Source organism: Anomaloglossus baeobatrachus, chromosome 1 (assembly GCF_048569485.1).
Source record: "Anomaloglossus baeobatrachus isolate aAnoBae1 chromosome 1, aAnoBae1.hap1, whole genome shotgun sequence".
NCBI classification, from domain to species: domain Eukaryota; kingdom Metazoa; phylum Chordata; class Amphibia; order Anura; family Aromobatidae; genus Anomaloglossus; species Anomaloglossus baeobatrachus.
Window position 1 is genome coordinate 274,407,726 of NC_134353.1, and position 18,574 is coordinate 274,426,299.

At 49.7% G+C, this 18,574-nt stretch overlaps 1 protein-coding gene across 12 annotated transcripts in view; it reads right to left on the minus strand.

Annotated features, from left to right (window-relative positions):
• Positions 1 to 18,574, minus strand: part of CENPE (centromere protein E) — a 383,839-nt gene that overhangs the window by 194,776 nt on the left and 170,489 nt on the right. For all 12 annotated transcript variants that reach the window (XM_075350238.1, XM_075350220.1, XM_075350205.1 and 9 more), the window contains exons 7-14: positions 15,382 to 15,449; positions 15,160 to 15,234; positions 14,901 to 15,040; positions 14,623 to 14,752; positions 4,261 to 4,386; positions 3,986 to 4,141; positions 3,728 to 3,887; positions 3,491 to 3,641 (exon numbers count right to left, since the gene is read on the minus strand). In XM_075350238.1, coding sequence (XP_075206353.1) covers positions 3,491 to 3,641; positions 3,728 to 3,887; positions 3,986 to 4,141; positions 4,261 to 4,386; positions 14,623 to 14,752; positions 14,901 to 15,040; positions 15,160 to 15,234; positions 15,382 to 15,449 — 1,006 coding nt within the window. The remainder of the gene's footprint in view (positions 1 to 3,490; positions 3,642 to 3,727; positions 3,888 to 3,985; positions 4,142 to 4,260; positions 4,387 to 14,622; positions 14,753 to 14,900; positions 15,041 to 15,159; positions 15,235 to 15,381; positions 15,450 to 18,574) is intronic.

An 18,574-nucleotide genomic window follows, 5' to 3' on the forward strand; every position in this document is an offset into this window, starting at 1 on the left:
CCAAATTGATGATCCACCCGAAAGTCTGGAGAGTCTCCAGCGTAACATTCAGGCTGCGTTGGCATGCCTCGAGGGAGGTTGCTTTGACGAGTAGATCGTCCAAGTACGGAATCACCGGGTGTCCGTGAGAGTGCAAGACTGCTACCACTGCTGCCATGACCTTGGTGCCCACCCGTGGGGCTGTCGCCAGACCGAATGGCAGAGCTACGAACAGAAGATGTTCGTCTCCTATCACAAAACGTAGAAAACGTTGGTGCTCCGTAGCAATTGGCACGTGGAGATAGGCATCTTTGATGTCTGTTGAGGCAAGGAAGTCTCCTCGAGACATTGAGGCAATGACGGATCGGAGGGATCCCATCCGGAACCGCCTGGCGTTCGCATGCTCGTTGAGCAGTTTCAGAACCAGAACAGGACGGAAGGAACCGTCCATTTTTGGAGCCACAAGGAGATTGGAGTACAAACCCTCGCCCTCGTTCCTGAGGGGGGACAGGGATCACCACTCCTTCTGCTCTTAGAGCGTCCACCGCCTGCAGCAGGGCATCTGCTCGGTGGAGAGGTGGGGCCGTTCTGAAGAATGGAGTCGGAGGACGAGAACAGAACACTGTCCTGTGCACGTGAGCACAATGTCCGTCACCCACCGGTCTGTGACCTGTGGCAGCTAAATGTCGCCAAAGGCGGGGGAGTCTGCCATCAACCGCGGATGCGGAGAGAGAGAGAGAGAGAGCTGAGAGTCCTGAGGAGACCGCCTTGGTAGCGGTTCCTCCGACTGCCTTCCTTGGGCGAGATTGAGCCCGGCCGGAATCTGAGCCCGTCTGAGGTTTTGTAGCCCTTTTGCACGAGGACAATTGGGACCTGCCGGAGCTTGGGAAGGACCGAAACCTCGACTGTACTTTTAGGACAGTATTAACAGGGTAAGTCGCAGTGCAGACATTGCGGGGTTACGGACGCCTCTGCGGTACAGATGTCCCTGCTCAAGGTCAGCTGCGCAAGAACAGCAGAAAAGGTTAGGTTGCCAATACGGCTGTGGATGCCGGAGCAACCGACACGCCGATAGCCTCCTAGACAGATTTCAACCAGAGTCCATCTGTCTGTGAATGGCATCTTGAAGTGAAGCCCCATCTCCAGTGCAACTATGGCTCTATATGCAAGCCTGGAGATTGGAGAATCCACCTTTGGACCCTGGGTCCAGCGCTGACCACGTCAGGGGAAAAAAGGGATAACGTGTATCCTAAAAACGTTTGGAGAAGACGCTTATCTGGTAAGCGTGGTGTTCCTGGACTGCTTCTCTGAAGTCAGCGTGGCCAGAAAAATACTCAACATCTGCGTGAGACACTGAAAAGGAACTTCTCCTGTTCGTCTCCTATCTCCACTGGGGGAGCTGAGGGAGAAAGATCCAACCTTCCATTGATGGACGGTATAGGATCATTCCGTATGGCGTTACCACCCGGTGTATCCGGATTGAGAGCGATGTCAGTATCAAAGCCCTGAAGAGCTGCCTTTTGGTCAAGTAGATTGCCCATGGGTGCAAGTCTCTATATTATGACTACTCCGTCCCTGTCCATGGACAGGGTTGACAGGAGGTTTCTTTGGCCACAACTAGTAGAGCCCCGGCAGACGAAGTGCTAGAGACCCCGGCAGACGACGTGCTACAGGGGAGCATGCACACAATGGGACGGAGTCATGAACAGCATCCCATGTAGTAAAAACAGCACTGAAATCTGTGTTGCTTTTTTGCCGCTGCCGACTAGCTATCTAGAAGTATATAGCCAAGATTGGTGACCGTACATTGCAATGTATAGCATACAGGCATAAAGTACAAATGACCACTGCAGCACAAGCAATACAAGCAGCATAGAAGCCTGTGCCCTGGCACCCCTGCTCTTCTGCTGCTGTATACTAGTCATCTAGGGGAATATAGCCCAGAAGAGTGACCCTACAGTGCAATGTATAGCTTACAAGCACAAGTACAAATGAACACTGCAGCACATGCAATCCAAGCAGCATAGAAGCCTGTGCCCTGGCACCTCTGCTCTTCTGCTGCTGTAGACTGGTCATCTAGGGGAATATAGCCCAGAAGAGTGACCATACAGTGCAATGTATAGCATACAAGCACAAGTACAAATGCACACTGCAGCCCATGCAATACAAGCAGCATAGAAAAAAACCTGTGCCCCAGCACCCTTGGTTTTCTGCTGCTGTAGTCTAGCCATTCCAGAAGAATATAGCTAAGACTAGCGACTGTACAGTGCAATGTATAGCATATCAGCATAAACACAAATGAACACCTCAGTCGTGCAAAACAAGCAGCCTAGAAAGCCTGTGCCTTAGCACACCTGCTTTCCTGCTGCTGATGTGTCGCTCCCCAAGCGGGCATATAGCGACCTATGTAGTTAAAAACAACACATGTATACACTGCAGTTATATCGTGGTCAGCACTATGTGTGCCTCTTACCGCCCGCCTATAAGCGGGTGTATGATCGCCACCGTCCTGCCTTGGAGCCGAAAGCCCGAGCTCTGCAGTAATGGCTGCCGGCTTCTTCCCCAGCTCGTGTGAGTAGGGGCGGGCCGTGGGCGTGCCCCCAAGGCAGAGCGGGAATCCGGCGTCCGACAGAGTGCAGTGAGAGGGCTGGAGCATGTAAAAAAGGCTCCAGCCCTCGGCGCTGCTGATTGCTCAGCGCCTGTCCCCTTCCCTGAGTGACAGGGAGGGGGCGGGAACGAAGCGGCACTAGGCCGCAGAAGCCGGGGACTGGAGTTATAAGCGCCGCCGCCGTAAAAGCGCGGTCGGCGCCCAGTCCCCGGCGAACTACAAGTCCCAGCCGCGCCGCCGCTCCCGGAGCGTCCGGCGCGGTAGTTCCCAAAACACAAAGTCACTCAGCAAAGCTGCAGTGACTGTAACCCTTTACTGTCCCCGGCGCACTAGCACACCCAGCAAGTCTGGAGTGTGCTGTGCCTGTGTGTACGGCGACACAGAGTACCTGTAATGGTGCAGGGCCATGTCCCTGAACGGTACTCCAGCTCCGTATCCAGCAGGTTCAAATGGGTCTGTGGATGGAGCCCGGCGTCAGAGCTTTGAGGCCGGCAGGATCCCACTTCCTCAGAGCCCCTCAGGGGGATGTGGAAGGAAAGCAGCATGTGGGCTCCAGCCTCCGTACCAGCAATAGGTACCTCAACCTTACAACACCATCCAGGGGTGAGAAGGGAGCATGCTGGGAGCCCTATATGGGCCCTCTTTTCTTCCATCCGAAATAGTCAGCAGCTACTGCTGACTAAAATCTGTGGAGCTATGCGTGGATGTCTGACCTCCTTCGCACACAAAGCTAAAACTGGAGAACCCGTGATACCACGGGGGGGTATAGCCAGAGGGGGAGGGGCCTTGCACTTTTAGTGTAGTGCTTTGTGTGGCCTCCGGAGGGCAGTAGCTATACCCCAATCGTCTGGGTCTCCCAATAGAGCGCTGAAGAAAAAAAAAAAAACACAAACGTCAACTAACCTTGTGCTTTCTGATGAAAAATCTGTCATTGAATGAGAAAGGGCAGTTTTCTCTCTGCAAGCAACGCTGCTCCCCAGATTCCAATCTGCATCTACAGTAACATCGAGTACTCTGCCTGTGTCATCAAGATCAGAAAACTCGGTACAAATTGCTGGAGAGAACACAAAAACAAACCCAGGATGAATAGACATTATAAGCATTCTTCAAGTCCTGACTACTTGATTATAAATCACTCACAATCATCAATCTCTGCGATTGTAGAAAAATCAGAAACCTTTCGTCTCTTGGCAAAGTTCACAGCCAATCTAGAGCCAATATCAAAGGTTGAAACGCCCGCGGAGCACAAGCTATCCTGAAGCTTTCCCGGAGCCCAGGTGACCCTCCTCCTCCGCTTAACCTTTAAAATTTTAAAAGCGTTAATGGCCAAACAGAAGTGAAACTATAACTTCGAAATAAACCTTGAAATTGTACAGTTGTAAAACAAAACACGTATACCCTTTGGTCTTCATTGGGCTGTGATGAAGACGCAACAACCATGTTAGCCAAATTCCATATCCGGTCTTCCCTTTCCTTCTGAAGCTCTTTGATTTCTGACAGCAGTTGGGAGTGTTCTTCTTTTGCCATGGCATGGGTTTTTATATCAGTTGAAGCCTGTACAATATGGCATCGAATAGGCATTAATATCTAGCTAAATGTACAGATGCCATGCTAAACACTAGCACTATCTGCAACCCAGAAGTACTGGGGGTAGGACAGTCAAGGAAACTTACTTCCAACTCTTCCAGCTGTTTCTTGAGCCCCATGATTTCCTTTCGGTATCTTTTCAGCAAAGCATGGTCATCCAGTACCTCGTTAACATAAGGAGTATTCTTTACATGCTTAGCTGTGCTTGCAAACTGAAGACAAAAATTACTACACATTACTAATTGAATTTGGCCACTAGACTATTTTCCACATTCACAAAACTGCACTGATTGTTGAAGATTTCAGTCTAGATCATCCTTTTCGGTCATTAAAGGGAACCAACCAGCAGGTATTTCACATATAAAGTACGTGCAGTGCCATACTGGTGCTGATTCAAGTCATACCTTCACTTTAGAGATTGGAGGCTTGGTTGCAGAAACATACTTTATCACAGCTTCATAAATTACATTGGTGCTGCGGCTTCAGCATAAGGGCAGGACTATGTGGGTCGGATACTTTGGAAGGATTCCTTCTCCTGCCTGGTCTCCTTTTCTTTATTTAAAGTTTGTGCCACCACCATTGTGGATAGTGTGTGTGTGTGTGTGTGTGTGTGTGTGTGTGTGTGTGTGTGTGTGTGTGCTGAGGTTATAGTTAGTAAGATGCTGCTGGAATCGGCACATCTGCAAATAGCGATTTCCAGTGACATTTTATTGAAGACACTGGAGACGAACATGAGTGGAGACTGTGCATGCGCAGACTGAATCACCCCCACCCTCATCAGCGCATGCGCCGCTGCAGCTCCTGTATCCTCAGTAAAATGGCGCTGAGATCGCAGTATGTGAATGTGCAGATACCGGCACCATGCCACTGAAGACATCACACTCGCAATGCTCCATTAACATCGGTAATAGCGGCGCCAAATTTTAATAAAAGAAAAAGAGGCAAGGCAAGAGAAATTTTTCCAGAGGAGCAGTCATACATTGTCCCACCCAGATTCTCAAGCCACTTCACCAATAATTCAATTTCTGGAGCTTTAATAAAGGATTTTTCTGCAATCAAGCCTTTAATTTCTACACTGAAGGTATGATTTGAATCAGCATCCTAGCACCAGTATGGCACTGCCCTTACTTTATATGTAAAAGACCTGCTGGTTGGTTCCCTTTATGCATCTGCGCAGCACTATCACAAGAAACAATGATGCTCCTCATCCAATGAGTAGGAGAGTCCTCCTAGAAGTCAGAGGATTAATGCTGCGCAACTGCAGAAACCACCAAACCAGCAAAACCAATTTCAAAAGGCATCAGGCGGAAAAGTGACCTTTACACATCTAGCACCTCAGTTATGAGAGGTGTAGTAAAATGGTTGTAGATAAAAAGTATTGATGTATAAATTGGAGTGACCTGAAATGGAGCAACTGACAGTATACCATTGCCTTCCAGAGACTGGCAACCTCCAACCCCCCCCCCCAAAGCCCCCCCCCCCCCCCCTTTCCTGCCAGGAGTCATATTTTCCGGCAGCATACCCATAAGCCCCCCTCACGTGTGTGTTTCCAGTTCATATGCCTTTTTTTCACAGATAGCACATGTACCCATTCTAATGCAGGCGTCACACGAGATGATATATCGTGCGATATGTCGGCAGGGTCACGTCGTAAGTGACGCACATCCGGAATCGCTTGATATATCGTATCGTGTGACAGCTATGAACGAGCAGAAATACTCACCTTCTCATTCATCGCTGACACGTTGCTCATTTTCTAAAAATCGCACGTCCTGTTAATCGTTCCCAGGGCAGCACATGCCACTCCGTGTGACACCCCGGGAACGATGAACACAGCTTACCTGAGTCCCGCCGGCAATGCGGAAGGAAGGAGGTGGGCGGGATGTTTACATCCCACTCATCTCCGCCCCTCCGCTTCTATTGGCCGGCCGCTGTGTGACACCGCACGTCCCTCCCCCTTCTGGAAGTGGATGTTCGCCACCCACAGTGACGTAGCTCAGCAGGTAAGTGCGTGTGACGGGGGTTTAACGACTTTGTGCGCCACGGGCAACTAATTGCCCGTGACGCACAAACGACGGGGGCGGATACGATTGCTCGCGCGCTTGTTTCCAGATACACACTGGAAAACCACACAGATGGCGCAAAAAAAAAAAAAAAAAAAAAAAAAAAAAGAGAACATGGGTGATAAAAGAAGGGAATTTTGTTTACTTACCGTAAATTCCTTTTCTTCTAGCTCCAATTGGGAGACCCAGACAATTGGGTGTATAGCTTCTGCCTCCGGAGGCCACACAAAGTATTACACTTTAAAAAGTGTAACCCCTCTCCTCTGCCTATACACCCTCCCGTGCATCACGGGCTCCTCAGTTTTGGTGCAAAAGCAAGAAGGAGGAAAAGTTATAAATTGGTTTAAAGTAAATTCAATCCGAAGGAACTTCGGAGAACTGAAACCATTCAACATGAACAACATGTGTACACAAAAAACAACAGCCCGAAGGGAACAGGGGCGGGTGCTGGGTCTCCCAATTGGAGCTAGAAGAAAAGGAATTTACGGTAAGTAAACAAAATTCCCTTCTTCTTTGTCGCTCCATTGGGAGACCCAGACAATTGGGACGTCCAAAAGCAGTCCCTGGGTGGGTAAAAGAATACCTCGTAATAGAGCCGTAAAACGGCCCTTTCCTACAGGTGGGCAACCGCCGCCTGAAGGACTTGCCTACCTAGGCTGGCATCCGCCGAAGCATAGGTATGCACCTGATAGTGTTTCGTGAAAGTGTGCAGGCTCGACCAGGTAGCCGCCTGACACACCTGCTGAGCCGTAGCCTGGTGCCGCAAAGCCCAGGACGCACCCACAGCTCTGGTAGAATGGGCTTTCAGCCCTGAGGGAACCGGAAGCCCAGAAGATCGGTAAGCTTCAAGAATTGGTTACTTGATCCACCGAGCCAGGGTTGACTTGGAAGCTTGTGACCCTTTACGCTGGCCAGCGACAAGGACAAAGAGTGCATCCGAGCGGCGCAGAGGCGCCGTACGAGAAATGTAGAGTCTGAGTGCTCTCACCAGATCTAACGAGTGCAAATCCTTTTCACACTGATGAACTGGATGAGGACAAGAAGAGGGTAAGGAGATATCCTGATTGAGATGAAAGGGGGATACCACCTTAGGGAGAAATTCCGGTACCGGACGCAGAACCACCTTGTCCTGGTGAAACACCAGGAAAGGGGCTTTGCATGACAGCGCTGCCAGCTCAGACACTCTCCGAAGTGATGTGACTGCTACTAGGAAGGCCACTTTCTGCGTAAGGCGTGAGAGAAATATCCCTCATTGGCTCGAAAGGTGGCTTCTGAAGAGCCATCAGCACCCTGTTCAGATCCCAGGGTTCTAACGGCCGCTTGTAAGGAGGGACTATGTGACAAACCCCCTGCAGGAACGTGCGTACCTGCGGAAGTCTGGCTAGGCGCTTCTGAAAAAACACAGAGAGCGCTGAGACTTGTCCCTTAAGAGAGCCGAGCGACAACCCTTTTTCCAATCCGGATTGAAGGAAGGAAAGAAAAGTGGGCAAGGCAAGTGGCCAGGGAGAAACACCCTGATCAGAGCACCAAGATAGGAATATCCTCCACGTCCTGTGGTAGATCTTGGCTGACGTTGATTTCCTAGCCTGTCTCATAGTGGCAATGACCTCTTGAGATAACCCTGAAGACGCTAGGATCCAGGACTCAATGGCCACACAGTCAGGTTGAGGGCCGCAGAATTCAGATGGAAAAACGGCCCTTGAGACAGCAAGTCTGGTCGGTCTGGTAGTGCCCACGGTTGGCCCACCGTGAGATGCCACAGATCCGGGTACCACGACCTCCTCGGCCAGTCTGGAGCGACGAGGATGGCGCGGCGGCAGTCGGACCTGATCTTGCGTAACACTCAGGGCAACAGTGCCAGAGGAGGAAACACATAAGGAAGTTGAAACTGCGACCAATCCTGAACTAAGGCGTCTGCCGCCAGAGCTCTGTGATCTTGAGACCGTGCCATGAATGTTGGGACCTTGTTGTTGTGCCGAGACGCCATTAGGTCGACGTCCGGCATCCCCCAGCGGCAACAGATCTCCTGAAACACGTCCGGGTGAAGGGACCATTCCCCTGCGTCCATGCCCTGGCGACTGAGAAAGTCTGCTTCCCAGTTTTCTACGCCCGGGATGTGAACTGCGGATATGGTGGAGGCCGTGGCTTCCATCCACATCAGAATCCGCCGGACTTCCTGGAAGGCTTGCCGACTGCGTGTTCCCCCTTGGTGGTTGATGTATGCCACCGCTGTGGAGTTGTCCGACTGAATTCGGATCTGCTTGCCTTCCAGCCACGGCTGGAACGCCTTTAGGGCAAGATACACTGCCTTTATCTCCAGAACATTGATCTGAAGGGAGGACTCTGTCGGAGTCCAGGTTCCCTGAGCCCTGTGGTGGAGAAAAACCGCTCCCCACCCTGACAGGCTCGCGTCCGTCGTGACCACAGCCCATGATGGGGGAAGGAAGGATTTCCCCTTCGACAGAGAAGTGGGGAGAAGCCACCACTGAAGGGAAGCTTTGGCTGCCCGAGAAAGGGAGACGTTCCTGTCGAGGGACGTCGACTTCCTGTCCCATTTGCGGAGAATGTCCCATTGTAGTGGACGCAGATGAAACTGCGCAAAAGGAACTGCCTCCATTGCTGCTACCATCTTCCCTAGGAAGTGCATGAGGCGCCTCAGGGGGTGTGACTGGCCTTGAAGGAGAGATTGCACCCCTGTCTGTAGTGAACGCTGTTTGTCCAGCGGAAGCTTCACTATCGCTGAGAGAGTATGAAACTCCATGCCAAGATATGTCAGTGATTGGGCCGGTGTCAGATTTGACTTTGGAAAATTGATGATCCATCCGAAACTCTGGAGAGTCTCCAGAGCGACGTCCAGGCTGCGTTGGCATGCCACTTGAGAGGGTGCCTTGACCAGCAGATCGTCTAAGTAAGGGATCACCGAATGTCCCTGAGAGTGTAGGACTGCTACCACTGCTGCCATGACCTTGGTGAAGGCCCGTGGGGCTGTCGCCAGGCCGAAAGGCAGTGCCACGAACTGAAGGTGTTCGTCTCCTATGGCGAAACGCAGGAAGCGCTGATGCTCTGGTGCAATCGGTACGTGGAGATAAGCATCTTTGATGTCGATTGATGCCAGGAAGTCTCCTTGGGACATTGAGGCGATGACGGAGCGGAGCGATTCCATCCGGAACCGCCTGGTTTTTACATGTTTGTTGAGCAGTTTTAGGTCCAGAACAGGACGGAAGGATCCGTCCTTTTTCGGTACCACAAACAAGTTGGAGTAAAAACCGTGACCCTGTTGCTGAAGAGGAACAGGGATCACCACTCCTTCCGCCTTCAGAGTGCACACCGCCTGAAGAAGAGCCTCGGCTCTCGGGGGGGCGGAGATGTTCTGAAAAATCGAGTCGGAGGACGAGAGCTGAACTCTATCCTGTAACCGTGGGATAGAATGTCTCTCACCCATCGGTCTTTGACCTGTGGCAGCCAGGTGTCGCAAAAGCGGGAAAGCCTGCCACCGACCGAGGATGCGGTGTGAGGAGTCCGAGAGTCATGAGGAGGCCGCCTTGGGAGCGGTTCCTCCGGCGGTCTTTTTAGGACGTGACTTAGACCGCCATGCATCGGAGTTCCTCTGATCCTTTTGAGGCCTTTTGGACGAGGAGAACTGAGACCTTCCCGCGGGCCGAAAGGACCGAAACCTCGATTGTACCTTCCGTGGTTGAGGTCTGTTTGGTTTGGACTGGGGTAAGGATGAGTCCTTTCCCTTGGATTGTTTAATGATTTCGTCCAATCGTTCACCAAACAGGCGGTCGCCAGAAAATGGCAAACCGGTTAAGAACTTTTTGGAAGCGGAGTCTGCCTTCCATTCACGTAACCACATGGCCCTGCGGACTGCCACCGAATTGGCGGATGCTACCGCCGTACGGCTCGTAGAGTCCAGGACAGCGTTAATGGCGAAGGACGCAAACGCCGACGCCTGAGAGGTAAAGGACACCACCTGCGGAGCAGATGTACGTGTGACTGCATTAATCTGCGCATGACAAGCTGAGATAGCTTTGAGTGCCCATACGGCTGCGAATGCTGGAGCAAAAGACGCGCCGATAGCTTCATAGATGGATTTCAACCATAGTTCCATCTGTCTGTCAGTGGCATGTTTGAGTGAAGCCCCATCTTCCACTGCAACTATGGATCTAGCCGCCAGTCTGGAGACAGGAGGATCCACCTTAGGACACTGAGCCCAGCCCTTGACAACGTCAGGGGGGAAGGGATAACGTGTATCCTTAAGGCGCTTGGAAAAACGCTTATCTGGACAAGCCCGGTGTTTCTGGACTGCCTCTCTGAAGTCAGAGTGATGCAGAAACATACTCTATGGACGCTTGGGAGATCTGAAACGGAATTTCTCCTGCTGAGAAGCTGACTCCTCAATTGTAGGAGCTGGTGGAGAAATATCCAACACCTGATTGATGGTTGCTATAAAGGTCATTCACTATGGCGTCACCATCAGGTGTATCCAGGTTGAGCGCGGTCTCAGGTTCAGAATCCTGATCTGCTACCTCCGCATCATCATCCAGAGAGTCCTCCTGCTGAGACCCTGAACAATGTGATGAAGTCGAGGGAACTTCCCAGCGACCCCGCTTAGGGGGCCTGGGACTGTGGTCCATGTCAGAGACCTCACCCTGGGACCCATGGTTCACCCCAGGAGCACTATGCAGCTCCAAATGAGGGGGGCCTGGGGTCAATGATTGAACAGTGCCCGGGGCCTGAGTTACCGGTCTGGACTGTAAGGCTTCTAGTATCCTAGCAGACCATTTATCCATAGTCTCAGACAGTTTGTCAGCAAATACTGCAAACTCCGTCCCTGTCACCTGGACAGAGGTAGCAGGTGGTTCCACCTGGGCTACCAGTAGCAGAGGCTCCGGCTGAGTAAGTGCCACAGGGGCCGAGCATTGCACACAATGAGGGTCAGTGGAACCTGCCGGTAGTATAGCCGCACATGAGGTACAGGTTGCAAAGTAAGCCTGTGCTTTGGCACCCTTGCTATTTGCGGACGACATGCTGTTGTCTCCTCTGAGTACAATCCAGGAGGGTATATAGCCAAAAATCAACAGTGCGACCGTACAGTGTAGATTTATAGCATATAAGCATATATATATATATATTTATTACATACACATACACATATATACATATACATATACATATACATATACATATACATATACATATACATATACATATACACTACGCACTCAGTGGGGCCAGCACCACAGGTGCTGCTTACCGACCGCTGAAAGCGGTTGTGTGATCACCAACTTCCCTGCCTGGGCCTCCCAGAGCTTTCTCTCCTCTCCAGCGTCAGAAGAGCTGACAGGAATGGCTGCCGGCGTTCTGTGGGGAGGAGGGGGCCAAGGGCGTGCCCTAGAAAGTGCGGGAATCTGGAGCCCCACTGAGCTGAATGAGGGGGGAGGATACAGAGTATGCTCCAGCCCTCAGCGCTGACGTTCTGTGCAGCGTCCCGCCCTTCCCCTGACTGACAGGCCTGGGGGCGGGAGTATGCGCTACTAGGCCGCAAAAGCCGGGGACTAAAGTTATAAGCGCGGCCGGCGCGGTAGTCCCCGGCACACTAACACACCCAGCAGTGCTGCAGTGTATAGGGTATCAGCGCTCCATGCGCGGTCCCCACGGGGACACAGTACCTCACAGTAGCAGGGCCTTGTCCCTGACGATACTTGGCTCCTGTCCAGCAGATTCCCCAGGGGCTGCGGAGGGAGCACGGCCTCAGTGCCTGGAGACCGATTAGGATCCCACTTCACCCAGAGCCCATTAAGGGATGGGGAAGGAAAACAGCATGTGGCTCCTGCCTATGTACCCGCAATGGGTACCTCAACCTTAACAGCACCGCCGACCAGAGTGGGGTGAGAAGGGAGCATGCTGGAGGCCCTATATGGGCCCTCTTTTCTTCCATCCGACATAGTCAGCAGCTGCTGCTGACTAAGATGTGGAGCTATGCGTGGATGTCAGCCTCCTTCGCACAAAGCATAAAAACTGAGGAGCCCGTGATGCACGGGGGGTGTATAGGCAGAAGGGGAGGGGCTTTACACTTTTAAGTGTAATACTTTGTGTGGCCTCCGGAGGCAGAAGCTATACACCCAATTGTCTGGGTCTCCCAATGGAGCGACAAAGAAATGGATGGTCAAGATTTACTGTGCCACACGTATGTGTTCTTATACGGACATGTGAAGGTGGGACCTTAGTGTGTGCATGTAATGAAATGGTGAGGGGGCAAAAAAAAGAAAAACATTTTGTGCCCTCATTTCCCAACAGTGATCAAAGCTTGCCTTATTGGTAGCTGCCAGCTGTATAGCACATGCGGCATCTGCCAGGTATGGTGCAAACTCATCTTCCAAGTCAGCTCCATGCACCAGCAGCCAATACAGGTCATACTACGGTATTGCGTCATACTTTGATAAGGGGTTAAAGCACCACTCAAGTGTTTATTTTTTTTATTTCAGCACTGGAATGGTGCTTTAAATCTGAGTCCCCTGCCTCTGGTCTTATACTCTGGCATTTTCATCATTTTTTTAAAGTCGCTCTGGTCCCACAGGGTCATCTTGTGACTAACTGCTGACTGGCAGAAGTAAGAAGTTACATCACAAGTAGATATGGGGGAACCCATAGATGTTCAGGTTCAGCCGGGCATTAACCAGAACCTGATATAAGATTCTGTGGGAACCTGAACTTATGTGCTGTAAATTGGTAGTAAGGGCTAGGAGGCTGCAAAAGGAAGCAAAAAAACAGGGATTAAAGCAGGACAGTTATACTGATAGGCTGTCACACTGCTTCTGGACGTGCTCATTAATTACCATGAATATTTGCTGCTTCCCCACACTCCTTGACAGGTGTTTGAGATTGGTTAACCATGGGCCTCCCCAGTGAGAATACCAGCTCCCAGCTGTCTGCTTTATCTAGGCTGGGGAGGGGAAGCGCGGGGGAAACCACACAACAGGGTTTTTTTTTTTTTTTAATTTATTTAAATGACTTCAATAACTTAAAAAGCCACATTGTGTGCATCAAAATACGAGTCTTAGGCTATGTGCCCACGGGGACAGTGTCCTGCGGATATATCCGCAAGACATTCCGCAGGTGCTCCCAGGAAACAGCACCACAACTTTTGTCTGTTTCCATGCTGCGGAATGTCCTGCGGATATGGTGCGGGCATTCTGCATTGAGGATATAGTACCATGGCTTCGGCACTGCATCCTCAATGCAGAACAAGTGCTGCAGTGATCGGGGGAGTTCATACTCACCTCCATCATGCAGCACCTCTCTTTCCGGCAGCCGGGTCACTCTCTCAGCGCCTGAAGGAGAAGGTGGGCGGGCCTGAACTAGCTCCGGCTGTCATGACCGGAGACCGGAGCTCGTGCAGGCTCCGCCCACCTCTTCCTTGTACCTGGATTCACCGCGCTCCTGTACACCGGACGGAGAAAGTGACTCCGGTGAGGCAGGTAAGTATATGAGACCCTGCGGAGAAATCCGCAACAATAATTGACATGCTGCAGATTTTTCCGCACGAAAAACCGCACGATTTCCGCTGCGGAAAAATCCGCAGCGTGGGCACAGCATTTCCCGAATGCCATAGAAATGGCTGGGGAGTAGCTGTGCTGCAGATTGCTGGAAAATCCCCGGCTTTTCCGCGAGAAATCCGCGGCAAAATCCGCGCATTTTCCGCAGCGTGGGCACATAGCCTTATTGTCTGCTTTACCCGAGTTGGGTAACAAAATACGGGAGACCCTATGCCATTTTTTTTTTTCCCAATTATTTATTTTTATACTCCATTCTGAGACCCAGCTAGTGTTAGGGAAATCAATCACAAGATGCCAGCAGTCTAGCTGCAATCAATCACAGACACAGTCACAGAGGGTTAGTGGGGGAAACCGTGAATATTCCGGCGGTTTAAGAAGCGAACCTGGAAGCAGTGTGACAACCATGCGGAAACTCTAAGTATAATTGTCCTGCTTTACTCCCCATTTTGCTTCTTTCAAATTGTATCTGACTGACGGAACCCAAACACTAAAATGGATTTCCCTAAGAAGTCTGTGTTCAGTGTCCGTGCATGGACACTGTCTGGTACGGACCTCGACCTTTAGTGATGGCCGAACCCGAACTGTAGTCACAATCTCTCATTGCAAGTCTATGCGATCCAGAACAAGGTCAGAATGAAGCGCTCATAGAATTGCATTGATTTGTGACTGGAGCAACTGGGAAGTTACAAAGTGCTGGAGAACGACAAGACCGAAGCTTAAAAACAGATAAAAGCTGCCAGAAGATGGGGACTTAGATATAAAAACATGATGGAGTGGTGCTTTTAAGGAAAGCAGAACAAAGATAAAAGAAACTACTATTACTTACCTGCAGAGTACTCAGGGTCTCATCCAATGATATAGGTGTAATAGTACAAATCATTACAGTCTTCGTATTGCCACCCAATGAATTCTGAAGAATTCTTGTTAGCTTGCTGTCTCTATAATTAATAAATCCACTATTGGCACCAAAAAAAAAAAAAAAAAAAAAAAAAAAAAAGTTAATTTTTTTTGTTTCAGATTTTGTATCTACTACTCAAAGAAAGAAAAAAAAAAAAAAAATTAAAAAAGGCAAAATCTTAAGTAAAAGTCAGTCAATACACATACCCAACCTGGCCATCACTGAGTTTTTTAATGACTTGTCCGAGGATAAACAGGCTGCGGTTGATATTACAGCCTTCTTTAAGCCGGACACCTTCAGCCCCTGTTTGGCTTGCTCGTTCACTCCCGGCCAAATCAACAAGATTCTGAAGAAATACAGGGGGTGGGGGGGGGGGTGGGGGTCAAAACATTTGTCACCAATCCTATGGATAGGTGATCGAAATCTTTATTGGGAAAAGCTCTTGCCACTAAATACATTACTCACTAGATGAGACACCATAACTGCTCCATCACAGTTTTCAGAATTCCCTGGGTCATTTCTCTCACGGCTTTCAACAATCTATTATTAAAGAAATATGTTAGCAAGGAATAAAACCGTATTACATTCTATTTGAACACATTTTTCACATTTCTAATCTATACAGATCAATATATTTTAATGAAAGGGGAGAGAAGAAAAAAAAAAAAAAAAAACAAACAAACTTACCATCCTAAATATTGTATGGGACCGGCTACTGTGGTCATTCATTTTTGTCTCTCCATAGTGCCGGTTCTCTGCAACATGGAAAGTGGTCACTATTATATTCTAAGTAGTTATGAAACGTTTTATATAATCTGTAAAAAGGTGGTTGACGTCAAAATATTCTATTGCCCGAAAAAGCTGGCGTGTACCAATATGTGTAAATACTTTTATGCCCCAAAATAGCAAACATAGGAGTGATACATTTTCAGCTTAGCCAATAAAAGGTGTGTGCAAGCTTTCAGAGCACAGACTCCTCCAGGTAGGTTTACAAATTAATTTCTGGACCAAAAGCACAACATTTAAGAGACGCTACCACAGGACATTGTGCACGTGAAAGATGGGGGGGGGGGGGGTGTGACACCTCAAAGATAAGCCCCAAAAAAAAAAAAAAAAAAACAAAAAACGAAAAAGCTGAAGGGGCAAGTGTAGAACTGAGCGAATGGTACTGCTTGCATTGCGACTACCATCTTACCCAGAACACTCATGGAGAATCGGAGAGAGTGTGGAGAGGGGCATCTGAGAGAATAAGTTCCTCTTAAAAAGGGCAGAGTACTTGTCCTTGGGCAAGAGGACTCTTATGCGTGTGGTGTCAAACAGCATTCCCAGGTAAACAATACGTTGGGCCGGGATCAGAGACAACTTTGTTTTGCTGATGATCCAGGCAAGAGGAGAATCAGTGTCCAGGGTGATTTGCAAACTCTCACGACATGCCGATAGAATAGAAAAAGGTACTTTGATCAAGATATTGTCCAGGTAAAAGGGATGACAAGAATGCTCTTGGTTCGAAAAATGGCCATGACTGCTGCCATCACCTTCATGAAGACTCTGGCCACAGGGGATGGCCAAACGGCAGTGAGGTGAACTGTAAGTGGGAATCCTAAACTACACACGACAAGATTCTGTGCAGGTAGGCATCCTGAATGTCTACTGGAGCATAGAAACTCCTCAGGTTCCATGGAGTCCATCACTGAACGATGCGACTCCATTCTAAAGTGGCAGAGACGGATGCGTTTGTTCAATAACCTGAGGTCCTAGATGGGATGGACAGCAGTCTTTGGAACCATAAACAAGTTTGAATAGAGACCTGAAAACACATTCCCAAGATGGAACATGAATGATGACACTGGACCCGAGGAGAGAATTGATGGCCTTGAAGAAACCAGGGATGGAGGGTTCTTTGGGGTTGAAGGTGGAGCAGGATACAAAGAAGCTACAATGATAGTAGGAGGGTTGGAAAACAATTTTTTAGCCATAGAAAACAAAACCCAGAGTCCTCAACTACAATAAGGCACTCATCTCGAACAAGAGAAGGTGAACAACCACCCTGAGAGTGTTCCAAGGAAGAAACGCCAGTTATTCTCTCTGGAGATTTGATACTTCTCTTGGTGACAGATTCTGGATGAAAAATGGTGAAAGGAATGATCAGATGAGCATCTCTAGAAGGGTGGACGTTTTAGCTTCTGTTGTGGAAGAAAAGTACTTTCACATCCTGTGGCATCAGAGATGATCTAGTCCAGTTTTTTGCCGAAAAGTCGAGAGCCCTGGAAAGGGAGATAGGTTGAGGGACTTCTTGGATCCTGGTTACAGCAAGGTCCCATACGAAGGAGGGAAAAAAAAAAAAAAAAAAAAAAAAAAGAAGTGTTGGAGAACCGGGATACCGGGTGATCCACTGAAAAGTAGCCTCTCCCCATTTTCGAAGAAATTAAATGCAACGAGGTATAGGACCTCCATGCGTTTGTTTTTTTTGTCGAATTCTTTGTGGTTAGTGAAAGCCCATGGAGGTCGCTTTAACATCTTGAAAAAGAAGGGAATTTTGTTTACTTACCGTAAATTCCTTTTCTTCTAGCTCCTATTGGGAGACCCAGACAATTGGGTGTATAGCTTCTGCCTCCGGAGGCCACACAAAGTATTACACTTAAAAGTGTAACCCCTCCCCTCTGCCTATACACCCTCCCGTGCATCACTGGCTCCTCAGTTTTGGTGCAAAAGCAGGAAGGAGGAAACTTATAAATTGGTCTAAGGTAAATTCAATCCGAAGGATGTTCGGAGAACTGAAACCATGAACCAAAAGAACAATTCAACATGAACAACATGTGTACACAAAAGAACAAACAGCCCGAAGGGAACAGGGGCGGGTGCTGGGTCTCCCAATAGGAGCTAGAAGAAAAAGGAATTTACGGTAAGTAAACAAAATTCCCTTCTTTGTCGCGCCATTGGGAGACCCAGACAATTGGGACGTCCAAAAGCAGTCCCTGGGTGGGTAAAAGAATACCTCGATAAAAAGAGCCGAAAAACGGCCCCCTCTTATAGGTGGGGGACCGCCGCCTGAAGGACTCGCCTACCTAGGCTGGCATCTGCCGAAGCATAGGCATGCACCTGATAGTGTTTCGTGAAAGTGTGCAGACTCGACCAGGTAGCCGCCTGACACACCTGCTGAGCCGTAGCCTGGTGCCGCAATGCCCAGGATGCACCCACGGCTCTGGTAGAATGGGCTTTCAGCCCCAAAGGAATCGGAAGCCCAGAAGAACGGTAGGCTTCAAGAATCGGTTCCTTGATCCACCGAGCCAAGGTTGACTTGGAAGCCTGCGACCCCTTACGCTGGCCAGCGACAAGGACAAAGAGTGCATCAGAACGGCGCAGGGCGAGAAATGTAGAGCCGGAGTGCTCTCACGAGATCTAACAAGTGCAAATCCTTTTCACATTGGTGAACTGGATGAGGGCAAAAGGAAGGTAAGGAGATATCCTGATTGAGATGAAAAGGGGATACCACCTTAGGGAGAAATTCCGGGACCGGACGCAGAACCACCTTATCCTGGTGAAACACCAGGAAGGGGGCTTTGCATGACAGCGCTGCTAGCTCAGACACTCTCCGAAGTGATGTGACTGCCACTAGGAAGGCCACCTTCTGCGAAAGGCGTGATAGAGAGACATCCCGCATCGGCTCGAAAGGTGGTTTCTGAAGAGCCGTTAGCACCCTGTTAAGATCCCAGGGTTCCAGCGGACGCTTTTAAGGTGGGACTATGTGGCAAACTCCCTGCAGGAACGTGCGGACCTGCGGAAGCCTGGCTAGACGCTTTTGAAAAAACACGGAAAGCGCCGATACTTGTCCCTTGAGAGAGCCGAGAGACAAACCCTTATCCATTCCGGATTGAAGGAA